This window comes from Eutrema salsugineum, unplaced genomic scaffold (genome assembly GCF_000478725.1).
Source record: "Eutrema salsugineum unplaced genomic scaffold, Eutsalg1_0 scaffold_8, whole genome shotgun sequence".
Lineage (NCBI taxonomy): Eukaryota > Viridiplantae > Streptophyta > Magnoliopsida > Brassicales > Brassicaceae > Eutrema > Eutrema salsugineum.
Window position 1 is genome coordinate 11,855,106 of NW_006256414.1, and position 13,782 is coordinate 11,868,887.

General features: G+C 37.6%; 1 protein-coding gene across 1 annotated transcript; it reads left to right on the forward strand.

Moving 5' to 3' along the window:
* The first annotated feature begins 10,866 nt into the window (after positions 1 to 10,866).
* Positions 10,867 to 11,316, forward strand: LOC112088902. Its single transcript, XM_024159317.1, has one exon. It carries the CDS (start codon positions 10,867 to 10,869, stop codon positions 11,314 to 11,316), a length of 450 nt encoding a protein of 149 aa, XP_024015085.1.
* The last annotated feature ends 2,466 nt before the right edge of the window (positions 11,317 to 13,782 follow it).

A 13,782-nucleotide genomic window follows, 5' to 3' on the forward strand; every position in this document is an offset into this window, starting at 1 on the left:
GTGCTCAAAGCTGATCTAGTAGTGGTGGAGTGGTTGAGTTTGCCTTTCCCACCCTTTGCTTGACAGTCTGTATTGCTGTCTTGACCAGATCAAAAATTTTGGTTGAGCTAGTGGTGATTCGATGATTTACCGGTGTGTTGATATTGGTGATTCAGTGGATGTTGAGGATAGTATACAGTCAGCAATCGTGCTTGGCTCATGTACTTTTATCCGATTTGACTGGTTTTATTCGGTTCAATTGTAAACTATCTTCGAATTTCTGGTACGGTTCGATAAAAAGGTTTATGTACTTTTTTTAGTTTGAAAACAGTTTAACTAAAAAAATACTTAAACCAGTTTAAACCGAATTAAATGCTTCCTTTAATCAAAATTAAATCATGATTAAATGAAACCAATCCGAATTTAGAAATTTAATTGAATATAATTCAGTTAAAACTAAATAAATCTTGTTTTAATCGAATTAATGATGCAAGCTAGGGTTGCTGTCGCAAAATAGTTTTAAATTTATAAACCCTAGTGTCTGCAAGTGCACAGCCGTGCATTGTACTACTTAGGGTGTCGATCCACAAGGAGAGTTGTTTTTTCTGCAGAAACTTCAAACTGGATTAGTAATCAAACTCAAAGACCAATGGGGTTTTTTGTGGAGTTTTGGTGTACGATTTCTACTAAGCTAAACAGGAAATAAAAATAGATCAAAACAAGGATGAAAAACGTGCTGGGCATTAGGGTTAATCTCTAGGGTTCATGATCTATGACACAAGGAATCTAGGTATGGATTTTCTATGATTCTGAAACTAGGATAGACACTTGTAAGATTAGCCAACTCTCGTCACCCTAATCATCTAATCACTTGTCCTTGGCAATTGACTCTCGCTCTCATGCCTGAACAAAATCATGCATTGTAGCTCGGAATCCATCTCGGCTTACGTATCCTCTGTAGGTAGCTTTCGTCTCCTACGACGGTGACATCCATAAGATCCAGTTCAGGCAACCCAGATACAATACTCTCGTGGCTCGGATTTAACCGAGGATCGGACAATGGTTAGCTACTCCAGCGTTATCGCATTGAGATTTGGATGAATGGGAGAATCATTTAAAATCGAAATCCTTTAACCTAAACACCTAGATGTCATCGGTCATGGGACACCTTTTCGATGGCCCTCTTCACCCAGCAAGGTGACTACTCATACACGGCTGAGTTTGACAACATCATCATTGGTTTTGAATTAGAAAAGCAGTAAAGTAAAAGAGATTGCATAAACTGAATAGATAGACGAAAAGAAACAGCAAAGGTTCAAGAGAACAATCTCTATCTCCCTAATCTAAACCTAACAAACAAAAGTTTGGTGCCTCCCTATCAAGGGGAAAGGAGCACACACGAAATTAGGTCTTCTAAAATACATATGTATAGGTCTCCAAGTGTTTCTGGTCGTCTTTAGGGCTTCTTTTTCAGAGAGAATGAGTTGGGCTAGAAAACAGGCTGTTGGGCTGTTTATGGGCTTCTCGCAGAGTTGGGCTCTCCAAGGCTGGTAAATATGGGTCCACCATGGCTGGACGCTCTGAGGCGTGGTTAGGATGTTGTTCACCGCGGTCACGAGCTCCTGGACCGCGGTGGTTGGTCTATGATCTCCAAACTTCATTCCTTCTCTTGCTTCTTTCGCGAGACTGCAGAACATGTCTTCAGTAAATTAGAAATAATTTATGATCAAACCGTTAGATTGCTTTGATTTCACTTGTATTGGAACGCTGGTTGTGTCATCTATCATGTGTGCAAATTTGAGCTTGAGCAGACGGTGAAAAGGTCTTCATCGGATGTGCAAGTTCTGACGGTCCGAAATTGGCCAAAAGTGGATTTTTTTCCAATTTGCATTGTTTTTGCCTAAGAGACCTGAATATTCTTTTAAAACTCTAAAACATGGAAAACACTTATAAAACCTTCAAAAGTGATTGAAAACACCTGCATAAGATACTGAAAGTGATCCATAAATATGGTCAAAATAAGGTGTTATCAACTCCCCCATACTTAAATCTTTGTTTGTCCTCAAACAAAACAAAAGATCTGAACCTGGAAAAGAGGTTTGAAAATCGCAGGAACTAACAAAATCCCAGAGACCATGCTTCTTAAACCAAAGTTAGTCATTATGCTCAGATCAGGTATAGTCTAGAAAATTCTCACCAAAATATAGTCATAACTAGTCCGTTGATCCGTCATGCGAAAGTCTAGACACTTAAACCTATCTTCCAGTTAACTACCTCTTAACATTCATTCAAAAGTTCCAGTGGTTCTCATCAGAAGGATTTTAGTAAAGCAATCAAGGCTATGCATTCAAAATGGCTCTTTCAGGGGTGAGGTTTGATGTGTTTAGGGTTACCTTTTTGTGGAGAGACAAGACATTATGCAAAACAATAAGAGAGGATGGAACTATTGATGCCCCCACAGTTTCCAGTCACATTCTTCTTGCCTTAAGATTTTTGATCTCCTTTCTTCAGGTTCTCCTCATGACTCCCTAGACTTAGATTTTTGTCCAGGTTTTAAAACCAATGATCCACCAATGAATACTTGTAGCCTTTGCTTCAAATAATTTCGGCTATCCTAGACTCTTTAGGCTTTTGGTTTCCTTTCCTTTCATTCTTTTTCTCTTTTTTTCTCTTTTTTTTTTAGAAAGGGGAAACAGCCTTTTGACATAGAGTCTTAGGGAGCACGAAATTTACCTTTATGATTGAGCTTTTTGAGGCGCCATTGAGCTCCACTTTCCCAAATTCCTTCAGTCTTTCTCCTGAGTGACTGAAAACCATGTTGTTCCTCCCTCTCCGGCGTTTTTGCACATATCTGCCAAAAGAGCTAAAAAGAGAATGCATGAAGTTTGAAATGATGGTTTTGGGTAAAGGGTATGGTACCAGCTAAGATGAACTGGCCATCTAGGACAACAAAGAGAGGTAACAATGATGTAAAGATGTCCTAAAATTTATATCATGATGCCTGCTAAAACCAATGATGAGAAAATTAGATGTCAAGATTATGTTCAAGTGAAATGAGCTAGTATATCCTGGCAGAAAAGATCTCCATGAATAGAAATCTTCTGGTGGGAGTTCGTTGTGCAAGTAATCTAGCTACCGCCTAGTATAGTACTAACCACAAAAGAAAACTATCATTAGAAGCACATGGGTCTTATTCATCAGAGTTTTGTTTTTGGTGTTCCTGTTTTGAAATCAGTGTTCTGTTTTTGAAAAACTTTTGGAAACCTTTTAAAAAACATTTTCAAAGACCATTTTATGAAAAAGAAACTCGAAACAAACCAAATTTTATTAGTAAAAGATGAACATCCTCCCCCAGACTTAAATCACACTGTCCCCAGTGTGAAAAAGTTGGTGAGAAGATGATAAATAAAAACAAAAGAGTCTAAAGAAAAGAAAAGAAAATGATGTAGAACCGTGGGTATGATGAGGTGATGGATGGGCGCTTATGTCTCATGGCTGCTGTCTGTCTCTGTGGCAGAGGAATCATCATCATACTTGTGGTTCTTTGCATGAGTTTCTTCAGCATAGTGCTCATGTGAAGTGCTCAGGTAAGTTCCATGACCTGCAAAACAGAATTCTCGAGACCAAGAGTGAATGAGGCTATATTTTGAATTAATTTTTATGAGCAAAGATGTTCATACAACTATCTCAAACACATTCAAATGACAAACAAACCGTTATTGTATCAAACATTGCAAAATCTGAAAATTTCTAGTCAAGTTCGATATATTGATGGCCCCATTAAGTTGGAGGTTGAAAGAATTAAATGTTCATACCGTTAGGTCTTTCCTCCAAAAAGTATTGGTACAAAATCTGATTATTATTATTTAAAATATTATCAATGCTTTTCCTTTTCCCTGTCTATTTTTTGATTAATTTTTTAATGAGAATCCATTCAATAATTTTATCAATGCTCCTTATATAGCTATAACAAAAAGAATTTATCTACACCCCATGATTTGTCGAGTTATATTCATTGGTATCATGCGTATCATGTTGTGAATGCATGCCATCACTTCTCATACCTGAGCCACATACACACAGTATAAAAAAAATCTGATGGTCTCCATTAGATTTGTGTTGTTAAATAAAGTGGATGACAAACCAATGCAAGATCTCGCTCCAGAGATGTCCCATATCCTAGTTAAAGGAGACCAATGATCATGCATAAACGAAGTCTCTTTCCCACACTTCAATTTTCGCTCGATGAAGCAACTTGGCTATAGGTCGCAACTTAATTATTTTTCTCCACATCCAAGAGCTTGAGTTTGATTTCTCTTTTACGGACCAGAATGACTCTTTGCGTAGCAATTCATTTTTATCTTGCATGAGTTCAACTTTAACTTCCTCCCCATAGCTAAAGATACTAGGAATCCACAAACTTTTGTATTTCTACCTCATTGGTATCTACACAAGCTGACTGCTCATTGTAGCTCAAACATTACCCGTGCCAGCAACCACCATGCTCCAAAATGGCTTCTCTAAGCATCGCAGAATCAGAAACAATCCCATTATCACTAATATCACGAGTTTTCTCTCCACAGAACCAGTCCTTAATAATTTTCCAAGTCTCAAGGGCATGCTTCAAAACATCAAAACTCAAGGAATTCATGCAATTCAGATTTGATCCAATAAAAGCAAAATTAAAACGCAAAAGAGTTTGAAAACAATAATATGGTATAAACCCAATGCATAAACGATATAGAAGCCAAAAATTCATCCATCTAAAATATTCACCAGAGCCATGACCAAATTATTATTAGAATCGATAATTATAATATTTTAAATGCTTGAACCAGTTCCATTTTTTGTTGTTATAATGTATGTTTCAGTCCACTTGCTAGGAATATCACCAAAAAAAAAAGAGAAGATGATTTGCTTGAACAATAAAAAAATTTATCCTTTCAACCTATTAAATGAAAAAATAAAAAATAAATTAGAGGCACAACGTTAACCAAAGTTCGCAGCAACAAATGTGTACAAAGAAGAAGGCTAATTACACATTACATCTAAAAGCCAACTATTACCAAATTTGAACTGAAGTCAATTATCGTTGTTTAAAACATCCATTAATGCTTTTCTATGTCTATGTTTTTTATTGAATTTTTATGTAAACCTAATCCATAACTTCATCCTCAATTATCCTTATACAAACTAATTGCAAAATAAATTTATCTGATCCCGGTGACTTGTGTCATCTTAATCAAGCTATGAATATATACTCTTACAATTATAAGCAATGATTAACTTAATAGCAAACACAAATAGTAGTTTCACTTCGTATGTATGTTTAGGTATGGTCACTTTCGAAATTCGGATGACATATCACAGAAAAGGGATATAAACATGTAATTCAGACATGTTCATTTTGGGACTAGTTTTTTTGTTTTAACACATACTTGTTTGGAATTTTTCTGTTTCATTCCCAATCCCTTTATTAATTTTCCATTTAAGACTATATTTTATTTTGTTCGAATATGTACGAAAATGGTAAAGAAATGAGCGGAATGAGATAGGGTACCTGAATTAACCATTTCAGAATGAAAACTTTTAAAAAATTATCGGAAATTATCCAAATTTCTGAATTTTTTTTTCTATTTTCCATTTTTTTTTAAATACCTGTCATGAGTTGGACACTTACCCAAATTATTAAGAATTTGTGAAATAATTTTATCAATCTGATCGGTTATCCAAATTTGCCGTACCGTTTGTTTATTGGAAACACTATGAATATTGTTTTTAGCACGTGAATAACGTGTTTCCATCCTGTTACCGCGATTTCCAGTATTGATTTTTGAAATCTACATGCCTACTATCAACACTTTAAAAGATTTGGTTTAAATGAATTTGGTTTGTTTAAGTGAATTTTAAACCATTCAAAACAAAAAAAAACAATTGATTTCGGTTCATTACGATTCTGGTTCTATTTTAAGAAATTTAAAAGTAATTTTGAACAGAATAATTCGAGAATACTAAAATTTTAATTTATGTTTGGTTTAAATAATAATGGTTAGTTTTTAGTGAATTTTGAACCATTCGAAACCCAAAAAAAAAAATTTGTTTCATTACAATTCTGGTTCCGTTTAAATAAATTTGGTTTGTTTTAAGTAAATTTTGAACCAAATAATTCAAGAATCCTAAAATTTTAAATGGGTTTATTTTAAGTAGAATTTTGACACGTAGGCAAAATTTAAGCAGCGATGTTTTAAATAATAACACATCAGCAAAATGCTTTGAAACGTAACGAGAAACCGACACCTATACAAATCACTACACAAATAAGTATATAATTTTATTTATTTATTAATTTAACAAATCGTATGTCGTCGTAATATTACGACGAACTTACGTCGACTATTTAAAAATTTATACGATGATTAAACGATGAACTTTTTTGCAACGTATTTACGTTGATACTATTACGACGATAATACGATGATTAGGGTCATCAAAATATCGATGTAAACCGATAAAACTTCAACGTAATCGGACGACCATTAAACTCGTCGTAATTTCGTTGTGAATATTCAGTCGACTATATGAATATTATTTTACGATAATTTTAAAGCATCCCAAACAATATGATATTTTTACGACGATTTGTCATATACGACGATGTTTTTACGACGTTTTTGAAACTTTCGTGATAGCTCTTTTATATTGATTTTAAACGGTTTTGACCGTTGGAAAAGTGTTAATGAGAGCAGGAACAATGTGCAAGTTCCAGTGGATGGAAACCACAATGGAGCTAACCCTTCTCAGGTGACAGCTGAAGCTCATGCTGCATTGTTGGTAAGGTTTGGTAAACTGCAGGATGAGCTTAACCCACCAGTGAATGTTCAGCAGCAGAATGTGCCGCCTCCTACGCTTGTGCACCAGCAGTTTTTGCTGCCTCCAGTGAATGCTTAGCAGCAGTTCGTGCTGCCAATGAATGTGCAGCAGCCGTATGCACCTCCGCCGTATCATCAACAGTTTGTGCCACCACAACCTCTGGTGCAGTCTAATGTGTTTGCATTAACGTATTACTAGGCAATGAGGCACTAGAAGGACATGAACATGGAATTGTTTGGAGGAAGGTCTGATCTTGTCAGTGCTGACAATTGGAGGAAGAAACTGGAGAAGAATTTTGAGACCATGAGATACCCGGAAGGTTACCGAAGGGAGTTAGCAGTTCAGTACCTACAAGATAATGCGCTGATTTGGTGGGAAGGTTTGGTCGAAGGAGTTCGTGGATGCTATGAGCTGACATGATATGACTTCAAAGATGAGTTATCTCGTGAGTATTTTCCACCAGAGGCCATGGACCTGATGAAAAGTGCTTTTGAAGATTTGCGCCAAGGAAATCTCAGTGTGAGAGAGTACAAGAGGAATTAAACAGGTTGAGAAGATTCTCCATAAAGAGTTTCACTCAGGCTGATCTGATTCGTCTATTAATGAAATGTTTGAGGTTGGAACTGAAGAATTGTTGTTCGATCAGGAGGTACCTGAGCATGGTTGAGCTTGTGGAAACAGCTGCTATTCAGGAAGTTGGTCTTGAGGAAGAGCTGAAGAAAACCAAGTGTATTCAGGCTCATAGTAGTGCTCCGCATATTCAGAAGACACAAAAGAAGACTTGGATGGACATGTCTGAAGCATTCCTTCTGAGAATGCCCCGATGTGTAAACGCTGTGAGAAGAGACACTTTGGATGCTGTGGAATAATCAGGTGTTTCAGATGTGGAAGGCATGGACATCTCACTAAGGATTTTGGTGCTTAAGGCAAAGACAGACAGTATTCAGGCTCAAGGGATTTTGGTTCTTTAAATGTGGGAAGTGTGGGCACTTTGCCAAGGATTGCAAGATAGGTTTTCCCAATCAGCAAGCTCCCGCAGTTCAATATGGACCGTTACCAGAACCACCAGCTAAGAGGCAAGCTGTGGGACCGTTAATGTACGCACTTACGGAGAATGAAAGAACAGAACCTATCGCTGGTACGTTAATGAATTGTTTTCTTTTTTATTTAGCTGGTCGTGAAGCTTATGAAATTGAATGAAATGGAAATTGCGTGCTTAGACATAACTATAAAATTATGTAGGATCGGTCTCCGTAGGGGAGGCGATAGCTTACACTATGTTTGACACCGGTGCTACGCATAGTTTCGTGAGCCCGAGGTTGAATAAGTGTTGGACTTTTCCTAGAAAGTTCAAACCGAAGTTAAAAGCAAATGAGACTGCCGGGACTGAACAGGTAAAGTTTATTGGTGTGTACGAGGATGTGCCAGTCCTGCAGGAAGGAGCGGAGCTTCCATAGAATTTGGTGGAGATGAAGTTGGGCCAATATGACGTGATACTTGGAATGGACTGGTTGACGCACTACCAAGTCATTATAGACTGTAAAAGACGCAAGCCTATATACCACGACCAGAAGGAAGGTTAACATTTCAAGGAACCATGACGGATACTGGTGTACTGATAATCTCGATGATTCACGCCAAAAACTTAATGGAGAAAGGATGTGAGGCGTATCTGGAGATGATTTCCATGACCAGAGACGCAGACATTACGGAGAGATAGGAAGATATAGTAGTGGCCAACGAGTATGCGGACATGTTTGAACCGTTAACTGGACCGCCACCATCACGAGGAGATGATTTCACTATCGAGATAAAACCAGGGACGACCCCTGTTTCGAAGACTGCGTATCAGCTAGCACCAGCTGAAATGGCTGAATTAAAGAAGCAGTTGGAGGACCTTACAGACAAAGGTTTTATCCAACCAAGCAGTTCACCATGGGGAGCACAAGTATTGTTCGTGAAGAAGAAGGACGGAAGTTTTCGTATTTGCATAGATTACCGTGGGCTGAATAACGTGACGTTTAAGAACAAGTACCCTTTACCATAAATCAATGAGTTGTTCGACCAAATGCAAGGAGCTTTGTGGTTTTTGAAACTTGATTTAGCATCAGGCTACCATCAGATTCAAATGGCTGAAGAGGATATTAAGAAAATGGCATTATGAACCTCGTATTATGCCATTTGGATTGACAGATGCGCTAGCTGCATTTAAAAAATTGACGAACAATCTCTTTCGAGCGTACTTGGACAAGTGTGTGATTGTTTTCATCGACGATATTTTGGTCTACCCAAGAACAGAGGAGAGCATGCTTGGCATCTGCAATTAGTGTTTCAGGAGCTAAGGAAGCATCAACTTTTCACTAAGCTGAGCAAGTGCAGATTTTGGAAGAGAAAGATAGGATTTCTTGATTATGTTATCTCAGAAGAAGGGGTAGCAGTAAATCCTGAAAAGATTGCTGCTGTGATGGAATGGCATGTTCCTAAAAATGTTATAGAGGTCTGTAGCTTTTAGGGACTAGCTGGATATTACCGCAGATTTGTGCTGGAATTTGTGAGGTTGACAAAGCCATTGTCAATTTTGAATAGACAGAGGCTCAGAATAAAATTTGTGAGGAGTTGAAGAAGCGTCTGATTGAAACTTCAATACTGGTACTTCCAAGGACAGGAATACCATATGAATTCTACACTGATGCCTGCGAAACGGGATATGTAGTGTGCTTATGCAAGAGGGAAAAGTCAAAGCATATGCCTCGAGACAGTTGCAAAAGCCCGAATTGAATTATCCCACTCATGATTTGGAATTAGCAGCAATTGTGTTTGCTTTCAAAATCTGGCGTGCTTATTTGTACGGAGAGAAGGTTCAAATATACACAGATAACCAGTGTTTAAAACATGTTTTCACCCAGAGTGATTTGAATTTGAGGCAGCGAAGATGAATGGAGTTGTTAGCAGATTATAATTTGGATATTGCCTATGGCCCGGAAAAGGTCAATCAAGTGGCATACGCTTTGAACCGTCGCCGAGGAGATGTTGTTAAGGAAACGAAAATGGAGAATTTAACCACAACCTTAGCAAGACAGAAGTGGAAGAAAATTTTACGGGGCTAGAGGTATTGGAAAATGCGGATCTACTGTAGAAAATTAGCCAGAAGCAGATAAATGATAATGCTTTAAAGGAAATGGTCGAGAAGCTAGTGGTTGGGTACCACACCGCAGAAAATGGACCCTATATGTACAAGAATCGAGTTTGTGTCCCGAACGATGAGGAGTTGAGGAAAAAAATGTTGAGCTAGGCTCATAACTTGAAATTATCTATTCATCCCGGAGGTACCACGATGTATCAAGGTCTGAAAGATACTATCATTGGGGAGGAATGAAGAACGACATATAGAATTGGATCTCTTAGTGCACAACATGCAAGGAGGTAAAGGCAGAATGCATGGTCCCTAGTGGACTACTTCAGAGCTTACCATTACCAGAATGCATATTTGGATAATTGTGGATAGTCTGACTAAATTTTCTCATTTTGTGCCAATACAAAAAACTGATGGAGCAAAAAATTTGGCGCAAAATATTGAGATGTGATTGTGAGGCTACATGGAGTTCCGGTCAGTATTGTCTCGGATAGAGATGCAAAATTCAAGACTGCGTTATGGAAATTATTTCAGAAAGCGCTAGGGACAAAAGTGCATTTGAGTACGGCTTATCACCCCCAAACTGATGGTCAATTGGAAAGGACGATTCAGACCTTGGAAGACTTACTAAGATCTTGTGTTCTTGACTGGGAAGGAAATTGGGGAAAGTATCTTCCGTTAGCGACATTTTCTTACAATAACAGTTATCATGCTAGCATCAAAATGGCTCTGTATGGAAGACCATGCCATACACCCCACTGCTGGACCAGTGTGGGAGAAATAAGGGAAATGAATCCTGAATTGGTAACGATGCCGCCGAGCAGGTGGAGTTTCTTAAGTCAAGGATAAAAGAGGCTCATGATCGCCATAAGAGTTATGCAGATATGCGCCAGAATGAATTGTCATTAGAAGTAGGAGATGAAGTGTACCTGAAGCTGAGAGTCTTCAGAGGAAATAAGAGGCACCAGAAGCTGAAAAAGCTTAAGCCAATGTATATGGGACCATATCCTATAGTCGAACGAATTGGAGAAGTTGCATATTTACTACAACTGCCTCAGGAGTTGTCTGAACTTCATGATGTGTTGCACATTTCGCTACTGAGGAAGGTAGTAAGAGAACCAGAGTTCATTTTGCCTAATCCACCAATCGACTTAGAAGGGAATAAGGTTGATGGTAAAAAGACCAAGATAGTAAAAATTAGATGGGTAAGAGATAGCATTCGCGAGGAAACATGGGAGTTGGAGCAGCAGATGAGATATGAGTACCCTGAACTCTTTCCGGACGAAATGGAAACCAATGAGGAGGGAATGTATTTGGGGACAAATTCTTTTTGACTGGGAATTCTTTTTGACGGGGAAGAATTGTAACATCCCAGCCCAGCCAGAGGCCCAGCAGGAGGCCCTGTTTCAGATCCTGCAGAAAAATTCCCAGCCGCAGAGAGAGAGAGAGAGAGAGAGAGAGAGAGAGAGAGAGATCGAGGAGCAGCAGCCACCAGGAGCAGCCACTGCCTCTGATCAACGTTCCCTTGCCTCCCGAGACTTCACCAAGCCACCCTAAGCTGCCGTAGGTCCCGCCAAACCGTCGTAAGCCTTTTGCAAAGCTTGCAGAGTTGCCGCGAGCCAAACCCGAGCCGAGGAGGTGCCACCGAGAGCCTTTGCCATCCCGTCGCTTGCTTTATTCCTTTGATTCTCAGTCTCCTTGATCGAGATCTGCAAATTTACCAAGGTGAGGATTAGATCTTGGATTTTTTAGTACCTTATTTGTTTGTTTTTGGTGTATTGATTCTAGAATTATTCAGGTAGTTGATAGATGCATATAGTTAGAGCATGGGAAGGTGAATTGATTAGGAAAAGGCATTAGATTAAACACCATCATACTTGCTTGTCACCTCGTTGATTGTCTAATGATTGTAGGGTAGCTAGAATGAGGTGATCGACCTAAGAAATGGCACAATGGTTCGATTATTGTTTGCTGGGGTTCATTCCTAAAAGAAAAGATCATCCACATCTCTTGGTGGTAGAGGCGAACTACATGAAATGTCTTTGTGACCAATAAGATTTTGCCATGCTTCATTAGAATGATGAAGAGTTTGTCATGCCTCGTTAGCATGATGATAGTTTGCCATGCCTTGTTAGCATGGTGATCCTGTGTGTGTGCCTTGCTTGTGTGTTTGTAGAGCACTTTTTGTTGCTTGTTTAGTTTTAGGCTTGATATGTTGGAAATAAACGGATAATATAATGAGAATGTGGATTTAGTCCTTACTGAGTGATTTCCCAATTGCTCACCCATCAGTCTCTCTTTTCAGGTGAGTAAAAAGATTATGATCTTGATGGCTACGAAAAGTAGTCCGAAGTTGTGTGCTTTTGGGATGAGTTTTTCTTAATCTTTATTTCAATTTCAGTATTTCTTTTAATTTTTCTTCGTAATTTGATTCAGTTTTACTTTTAAGTTTGAGTTATGAATTTTTAATTGTAAGACTTTAGTTTTATTAAATGAATAAGAGTATTATTTAAAAGTGTGGTGCAGTAAACCGATTTAAAATCAAAAGTGAATATTGCGGTTCATGGGTCAGGAGTTCACAAACACAATAAAAACAAAACAACACATTTTTTTGAAGAAAACTTAGTCTTCCTTTTATTACATAATTGGAAGCACAATAAATAGGAAAAGCAACTAAGGGCGCGTCTCAATTTTCTCGAAACGTGGTAACATTTCTATTATTAAACAATTTAAAAATTAAATAGAGAAACACTTAAGAGTTTGGTTTGTATCGGTTTAGCTTTTGACCGATCGTAGACTCATCAGGCTAATACTCAAGCGCACCTAGAGCCCCGTCCTAATGAGCTTAATAAGTCATTAAACAGAATGGTCAAACTCATTAATTAAGTCCGAGTTAATGCAACACTTGACCACAAAAAAACGTTGTACAAAAAGACGTTGTACTCATTAATTATGTCCGAGGACGATCGACAATTCGACATAGTCAAAGATCCAATCTTTTCTTACGTTTGAGTAATATAACAAAAACTCTTGTACTCTCATCAATAAAATTTCGATTTTTTCCATCTGATTTTATATTTTCATTACGTATTTCCTTTGAGAAATCTTCTTAATTTGAAAACTTTAGATCAAATTAATATTATGAAACCGGATCTTTCATCCAAAGACGGAGGAGAAATCGTGGAGGGAGAGTATTAGAGATAGTTTGGGGAGCACGATGTGTATCTTGCAAACTAAGTATTGTAGGCCATCAAAGCCCGACTATGACATCAACCTGTGAAACTCGAAAGAAGAATTCTCTAGATCTTGATATATTCTTAGCATATTTCCTTATGTATTTTGGAAAGTTTACATTATGTGGGTATTAGCATTATGTTAATGTTACCACTATATATATATGTATATATATATTCTCTCATATCAAAACAACTCAATAATATATTATATTCTATAAGATTTTTCATAGAGCAATCGACAGACTTTGGTGTTGGTGATTCAGTGGATGTTGAGGATAGTCTCACAGTCAGCAATCGTTCTTGGCTCATGTGCTTTTGTCCGATTTGACTGGTTTTATTCGGTTCAATTGTAAACTATCTTCAAATTTCTGGTACAGTTCGATAAAAAGGTTTATGTACTTTTTTAGTTTGAAAACAGTTTAACTAAAAAAAATACTTAAACCAGTTTGAACCGAATTAAATGCTTCCTTTAATCAAAATTAAATCATGATTAAATGAAACCAATCCGAATTTAGAAATTTAATTGAATATAATTCAGTTAAAACTAAATAAATCTTGTTTTAA